This window comes from Aplidium turbinatum, chromosome 2, assembly GCF_918807975.1.
Source record: "Aplidium turbinatum chromosome 2, kaAplTurb1.1, whole genome shotgun sequence".
In the NCBI taxonomy this organism is placed as follows: Eukaryota; Metazoa; Chordata; class Ascidiacea; order Aplousobranchia; family Polyclinidae; genus Aplidium; species Aplidium turbinatum.
This window is the reverse complement of record NC_137473.1, coordinates 43,364,862-43,373,080: the sequence shown is the minus strand read 5'-3', so window position 1 is coordinate 43,373,080 and position 8,219 is coordinate 43,364,862. Positions and strand designations below refer to the sequence as shown.

Genomic DNA, 8,219 nt, shown 5'->3' with positions numbered 1-8,219 from the left:
TTGAAGTCTTGTTGCCGGGGAATTATTCCATCCATTAGATGCCGCTGAATGGAGAGCAGTCCTTAACGTGCGTTGCTCAAGCGCACACCCCAAGAGTCGAACCAGCGCCGCTATTGATTTTGAAGTTTCTTCGTTCCAGAAGTGACGCGCTAACCAATTGAGCTATCGGGGCGGGGCATTGTCAGAATGAGAGCAATGTTTTCATAAAGAGGAAAGTTCAGACCACAAATTGAAAGAATACAAACCAAATTGCAAGGACTACTGAAGCCGAAGGAGTTCCAAGGCAGATTTGAAGGAGCTTACACTACATTTTGATAGGCCTACCTTACTCATCCACTCAATGTAATCAGTGATAGCCTATAGCTGACTTGTTCGCCAAACGTCTGCTTGTGAAATGGAACTGATTAAAATGCAAGAAGACATGCCTCCAAAATTTTTCAGTTAATGCCACTCTACAATTGAGTTTTGGGAAAGGTTCCGAGAGTAAAATACCAGTGTGTTACACTTTTGTATTTAGCAGGACATACAGTATGGTCGTGAATCTACTTTCTGAAGTGAAGTTTGTAAAATCACAACATCGTGTAATCCGAAAAAATAAACACTGGAGAGAATTAATTCATGCAGCTTTAACAGCACATCGTCCAAATTTTCAGAAATTAGCTTAATAAAATATGACGTTTTGAAAAAAATAAATTGTTTAGAAAACATTAAACAACTAAACATCTTGTTTATGTTGTTTGTTAAATTGTACAAATTTTTGAGTATTTCACAACATGGCATAAAATCCGAAAACATTATAAGTGCATTAACATTTCTCTGACCTTTTTTTGTCAACCGTAATTGTAAAAGCATAACTTGGTAAAAAAGATCAATACAAAAAGTTCTGCAAATTTGAAATGGCAACACTTTGAGTTTTAAAGCGTCTCGTGACATCACGTGAAGAATGTTGTTTACAGTCACGTTGTCTTGTGATTTCTCAGTAGATCTTCGGTCTATATAACACGCTGCTGTATTCGAGTAGCATATAGTTGAATCAAAACTACTCTTTGAAATCAAAAGTGAGATATTGGACACGATCACAGTTTTCTTCGCACTTATTGCAAAAACATCAAGCAAAATGGAATATTCAAAGTAAGTTGTCAAAGCTGAAGTCGATCTAATTTTTTTATGTGTTTTTCGTATGCTCACTAGACAGCAATTTTCATTATTCTTTGCTACTATATGCGCTACACTTTTGACCGTAACAAGATTGCTAAAAATTGTATAATTTTGTATTATGGCGTTGCAATTTTGAAAACTTTCATGCGTGAGCAAAAGGCGATGCTTGATTGTGAGAGCAAAACAATAAATAATGTCTCAACGCTATCTATCAACTTGATTAATTTGTTGAAACCATTTTTGACTACTGTAGACTTTAAGTTGTTTTCGTTGTTTCTTCATTGAAGAAAACAAAACAGGCTAATGTAAAAGCTATTGAAATCATATTTAACTGTTTGTTACAGACAAATCAAAAACGATTCCGAGGTTACAGTCTCGTGCATGGGAAACAACTACCTTTCCCCATGCACAACTCCGCTGACTCTCAAACTACAAACTTACTTGAGGATGGTAGATATAAAGTACAAGGTAATAAGACTCTATACTCACCCTTTAGTTAAGTTTACTATTTTTTGTGCCCCTTGATCTAGTTCATGAACCATATGGCTAATAGGGGAGTATTTTGGACTCAGACCCCAGATGATTTTAAAGGCCCGTAACCTTTTCAGGGAGTCTCAACACTTGAAGAAACAACCGCATATTTTTTGGATATATAGTGCGTTTTTTAAGAAATGCCTTGATTAGGGGCCTGAGGATCTCGTTGGTATCGTACCCAAAATCATCATCTTAACAGCCCTGCACAGAGCTCAGATTTAGGCTGATGATGCCGTTGATTTGAAGTAAATGGTGATACTGAGATCAAGCTGTCTTATTTGTGGATGACACGCATTCAGCTTGAGGAGTGACATGCGGTGTTTTTGTTAACATAACCAGCAATTGTTCGTTTTCAACATTGTAAACAACAGACATCGGTATCGCTTACAAAGTCAAAAATGCAGCTACTTAAAACAACTTAATGCTATTGGTCGTTTAAATATCAATATGTTACCCAGGTTCAATCTTGTGTGATGTCAGACAAAAAGCGAAAAATTCCTTTCATCAACTACAAAAGGAAAATCACTGAAGACACAAGAAAAATCATTGATCTTCTCAATAGCGACTTTGGCAAAAATCTTGACGAGAATTTGAGTTTGGAAGACAAAGCAACTGCTCTCAAATTTCGGGAAATGGTGGAAGAGAACCTACACTGGAGCTTGGAGTATCAGAGATGGATGATGGATGAGAACATAGCCAGCACGTTTCCTCTCGAAAACTGTTTTATGAGATTCGGGTTTTCGATGATGTTGCGTTGGTGCATTCGTCCGACTTTAAAAGCTAATATGATGGTAAGATTGCATCAGCCTGGTTAAAAATAAAATATCTACTAACCCATTATTTTGCATTTAATCTATGCCACAAGTTACAATTTGTATTTTTGAAAGAACAAGGCACGCATCTTGTGATAAACTAGTTGGATTGTTTCAGGAACGCGGTGTTTGGTCTGACCATGGTGAAGAAATTGTACAAAGAGCATCTCAACCTTTGTTTGCGATATCTGAACAACTCGGAGATAAGCCATTCTTCTTCGGGAAAGAACCATCGGAAATTGATGCTACTTTATTTGGTTTCTTGGCTCCTGTCTATTACAACATGAAAGGATCACCATCTGGACAGCACATGATCAACGATCTTCCAAATCTCGTGTCTTACGTCCTGAGGATGAGAGAAACTTACTGGCCGGATTGGGACTCTCTCTGCAGTCCCCAGCCTGTTAAATGTGAGTATCTTTTTTGTGATATATTTGTCAGATTAAAACCTTGTATTTTCACTTCTCAGTTCTAATTGACCTAAATATTATAATCATTATTTCTCGTGTATGCATGACAGGGTAAATAGTCATAAAATACTATAAACGTATAACCTTTGTCAATACCTATTTGTAATTGGTCATGCTTCAACTTGTTTTCACGTAGACCTAAGCTGTATGTGAATACGTTCATGTCCACGGGTAAAGCTTTGTTTTTGAGTGAAGTAGGCTACGTATGTTAATCGTTTAGAGGATACTCAATATAATTGAATGCAACAAGCGTCAGCGAAGCCATAAACAAAGCTTTTTTTGCGTGCAGACTATACTTTAAATGGTTGCTTGAAATCTAAATGTAATAGGCAAAACTATTGTTTATGGTCATTGCACAAAAATGACTAAATGTTCTATAATACTGTACAACGTTCAGGTAAGAAATAGTTTCCAATTGGTTTAAAATAAACTATGCTTAAGGTTTGTGTTGATTTAAAACGCAATTTTATTTTAAAGGTGGAAAAGCAAAAAACAATGCAACGACTCAGAGCAAAGTGACTCCTTGCAAGTGTTAAACCGAAAAAAGATTAAAGAAGACTTGAAACTGAAAAAAACTCAGATTATTTACTGAATGAAGTTTACACTATCCTTTATGATTTGCACTATTTTATAAATGTCTTTTTATTTCATGCAAGTTCTGTTCTTAACTTTGCTATATTAGCGCACTCTACTGACAAGTTCCAAACGCTTAATTGCCTGATGAAACAGATATTTGAAAACTAAGTTTACATTTGTTCACTTTTTAGGGACCTCTAAATGCGTCGCTTCCATGGCATACGCCATAATCTTTTCCTAAATATTGTAGTTCTTGTTTTGAAAATCTTATGATGTGAGACAATTAAAAAAAAAACTTTTAGCGTATTTGTCTCGTGGTATGCTATAATATATATGTTGTAAAATATATGACGTCACTATTGATCAACTTTTTGTTTGAAAACGCTCATTCAAAGCATTTGTTATTCCAGGGGCGGGAAGACTGAATTAGATTTTTATGTTTCCGACATATATTAGAGTAAAAGCTGTTCGGATGAGTAAGAAAGTTACCTATTACGTTTCTAGTTATTGCATAGGCCCTTTTTAATGCTGTCGTATCATTTTATTGCGTTGCTTGCCTCAATGGACAAGCCTCAATACACAACCTAGTAGTGCAATCGTAAGCGTATTAATATATTAAATAAAAAATAGGTGAAATTTTCAACTATGTCAATGATCGACTACCTGTAACAAATTACCATACGATTTTACTCAATTTTATTTTTCGTTAATGCTTCGATGATATTTTGTCTTTACTTTTATTTAGCGTATTTTTATTAATACATCTGTACATGATACAAAGCGTGCACGACGTTTAGTTTTCTGATGCTTTTAATTTGGTTGAGGGTTTGCCTGGTTTATTCTTGATTGCAATGAGCTGCAACATAAAATCAAACAAACTATTACAAAATGAGAAATAATGATGCAAATCTAAATTCAAAGTTTGAAATTTGCCGTTGATACTGTTGTTCCAGATCCAGTAACCGAAGCGAAATATTTATTTTCACTTCCATCTTGGCTAGGTCTCATACAAATTGTAAAATGCAGCTGCTGTTAGGCCATGTGTCTAGCACAAAAGGGAGTGAAAAACGATAACGAGGAGAAAGTTTGTAGAGAACGCGGACTGTACATGGTTTTGCAGACTTAGCCTACATGTTGTGGAACCACGTGACTACATGAAATTCAATTCGCGTGGGTTTGAAGAAAAGTGTTCTCTAAACGTAGTCACGTGATATTTTGTTAGTGAACAAAATGATGGTATAAGGCTAAGCTACAACCTAAACCACCAACTGCACTGCAGGAAAACGTATTTCTTTGGTAATGTCACTGCTATGGCACTGCATTTATAATAAGCTGTATCTCCGGCGAGCTTTGCACATGTTCGCTGTTACTTTTTCTGACGACATTCATGCTTGCTTAGCTTCAGGATTCTGGAGTCCGTGTATGGTCCCGCAGGTTCATAATAATAATAATAATGTTATGGTTTTTATTTATTGTCGCTCTACAACAGCTAAGGTCTTTTAGCGACAGGGCTCATTTTTAATCTGTATCACGTTTACGATGTTACCACATTATTACCCGACTCATTCTCACTGCGCTATGCAGCATAGAACACAATCGGTACCGTTTTAAAAGTCTTTGGTTTGACCCGACCCGGAATCGATCTCAGATCTACCAGCACCAGAGCCGAAGGCGAAACCACTCGGCCACTGAGCTGGTCTCCCGCAGGTTCATGGTTTTCATTCTGTGGTTCTCGCGGTGTTCTTGCCTTTCTTCATAACCTTTAGGGTGGAATTTCGCGCGGTGCTTCCTTCTCATATTGCGTTATTTACGTAGTTTTGCGTTCTTTTCGCGTGTCCATCTACTGTTTAGCAATCTGTATGTCGTGATTGGAACGCTCTGAGCGACACACTTTCAATCAAACTAAGGCTTTTGAGCAGCTGCCACCATGGTGTGTGACTGCAGCCTGCAGCACAGTATTCTGGTTCCGCGATTGTCAGCTATTAGTTTTGGTGTTATTAGTTGATGGTCTCATTGAGTGGCCGTTTGGAAGCGGTCACGGATTAGTTTCAACGTTGGATTGGTCGACCTCTGCTCGTTTTCTTTTTAATATTTCGTTTGACATTATGCTTGCTGCTTTGTCTTTCGCCTTAACATCTGGACTCAAAATAAATCCGAACGTGGAGCATTGAAGACTGTGTGTCCTGGTCACCCCTCGCCACCATCGTGCCCAGAAGTGCTGTCGTCGTGCTGACGACTATATACGAGCGGGCGTATCAACATACGACACTCCACGTCCGCTACAAAGCCATAAGCCACTCTACTGTAAAGTAACGATCACATTTGTCTAAACAGATAACCTTCAGATTGCTGTTATCTATACACCACATTATAAGGTGTATTGTCATCGGGCATTGTTGCATGAAATGTTTATGTGGTAAACCGTTACACATGAGCATAGAGAGAGAGAGAGAGAAACCTTTTATTTTGCAAGACGTTTGGTCGACAGGACGTTAGGTCGACATAACGATTCATTTTAGGGTTAGGGTTAGAGTTAGGGTTAGGTTAGGGTTAAAGTTAGTTAACTAACCCTAACCCTAAAATGAATCGTTCTGTCAACCTAACATCCTGTCGACCAAACGTCCTGTCGACCAAATGTCTGTCGACCAAATGACTGGGTACCCCACTATAAACCGGTACAAATATATTCAACATAGAACTAACAACAAAAGTTTAATTTCTCTTTTAGAAACCACACCTTTTTTCCTTTCAGCTCATGCTTCTCTTTCTTCCTTGTTGATTCTATGGTCATGTGTTTGTGTAATGGTTTACTTGTTTATGTTGACAATGACACCGCGACCAACCAGTCCTGTAAGATTTGTTCCATGTAATATTTCCAGCGTTTCGTCGTTTTTGCACCTGAAGTTTAATTCATTGTTTGGGTTAGGTTTGCGTAGAACTGTGACTAGTTCATTTTCATGTGTTTTTGTAAATTGTTAATGCTACGATAGTCAGTGGCTCTTACCATTTCGAGTAGGCTGTCATTATCTACTAGTGATAAAAAAAACCTGAGGTACGAGCTTAATGGCAAACGTGTAACGAGATATAACCCTACGTGGAGCATAATAATGCAGCTAAAGTAACAACATAGCCCTTGAAAGTTCGTCAGCATGCGATGCAGGTGCGTTGTATGCTGCTTATGCATCACCGAAGACTAATCGTTGTTTAAGTTCATGCCGACACCTCAATGACGATTTTGCGTTTTAATTAACAAACATTGTAATATCATATTGGCAAACACCAAAATCTGCTTTAGAAAAAACAGTTGTTTTAAAAAGTTTTTTTTTTACAAGGATTTTTTCCAACTTTGCCGAGTTTTGCATAGGTGACTTAAACTGTATGTAACTTTTTTGTGGTTTTTCAAGCCGCCACCGAAGTAAAAAGAACAAAGCAAGCCATCTTAGCGGACAACGGTTAACTCACACAAAGACAAACGCTTCACCACGTAGAAAAATAGCAAATACTTTCAACTATAGCCTAAGCCGGCTGTTGATGAAATGACGTAGTCAAACACAAGTTGAAGGAGATTGACTACAAAATTGCTTCAACGTTATAACAATGTATTATAATATTATAATAATCAACTTCTACAAAATTCAAAATATCAAACTCTTTGGCATATCTTGTGCTAAATGGCTTTGGTGATTTCTTGACATTTTCTACCTTTATGTCGCATAGGGTTTATCTTTCATTTTCCCACGCTCCATACACCACTGTAGGCTATATAGGCCAGTGTTGTACGCGTCAATGAAATAAACTGACGGCGTCAGCGCAAATTGCCTAAAAACTTTACGGTGTAAAGTCCTGCGTCAGCTCTTAAAGAAATTTACGGCGTCAGCGTCAGCGCTAATTTCTAGCGCTATTTTAGCCAAGATCTCACAAAACGGCAGCATTTCAACCAAGTTTAGACTAACAATAGCTATAGATAAAGAGCAGGTATGTTTTGAGACTGTATTGTAGCCTAATTAGCTGCTTAGCTTATTAGTTATTTCCTTGTAGAAACACAAGCATTTCAAAACGTTTGTCTGACACTCTGCTGCGTTTGGGACGCATAATGTCCTTTCCAAGTGAAAATATGCGTTCCACAGCAGCGCTGGATGGTATTGGTGTGTTGTATTTCAAAAACAAGTCTTGAAAACGTTTACTCGGAAAGGTAGCCTATCACCATTCCAAACGTGCTGTGATGGCTTAGCATATATACATTTTTTAACGAGGTCCACTGCACCAGCATCGCTCTTTTCAGGGGCACAGAGCTCTTGAAATAAAGTATCTTCAACTTCCGCGATGACATTCATTGATTTTTCGCTTTCTCTCTCTGATCCCTCGTTCTCGATGCTGCTCACGATATGAGTGATCACCATTTGGGAACTTCGTCCGCTTGTATTCCAGGGAACCATTCCAACCAACGCAAAAGCCGGTAATTCGGATGTGTCGCGCTGGCCAGAATACATTGTGAAACTCTCATTGTGAAACGAGATTTTCCATGAAAACAAAAAATGACGCATAGCGCTTGACGCTTAAAATCGGCAAAATAGTTGACGGCGCTATCACTTCCGCCAACTAAAAAATAAACTGACTGCGCTAGCCTCAGCGTCAACAAAAAGCTGACGCCGTCAAATTGACGGCGTCA

The 8,219-nt window shown here is 38.0% G+C and overlaps 1 protein-coding gene across 1 annotated transcript; it reads left to right on the top strand.

Moving 5' to 3' along the window:
- Positions 1-1,033: 1,033 nt before the first annotated feature.
- LOC145764976 (failed axon connections homolog) lies at positions 1,034-4,324 on the top strand. Its single transcript, XM_082576694.1, has 5 exons — positions 1,034-1,131; positions 1,503-1,626; positions 2,151-2,483; positions 2,623-2,914; positions 3,452-4,324. The coding sequence occupies exons 1-5, from the start codon at positions 1,118-1,120 to the stop codon at positions 3,508-3,510; spliced, it is 822 nt and encodes a 273-aa protein (XP_082432820.1). The 5' UTR covers positions 1,034-1,117; the 3' UTR covers positions 3,511-4,324.
- The last annotated feature ends 3,895 nt before the right edge of the window (positions 4,325-8,219 follow it).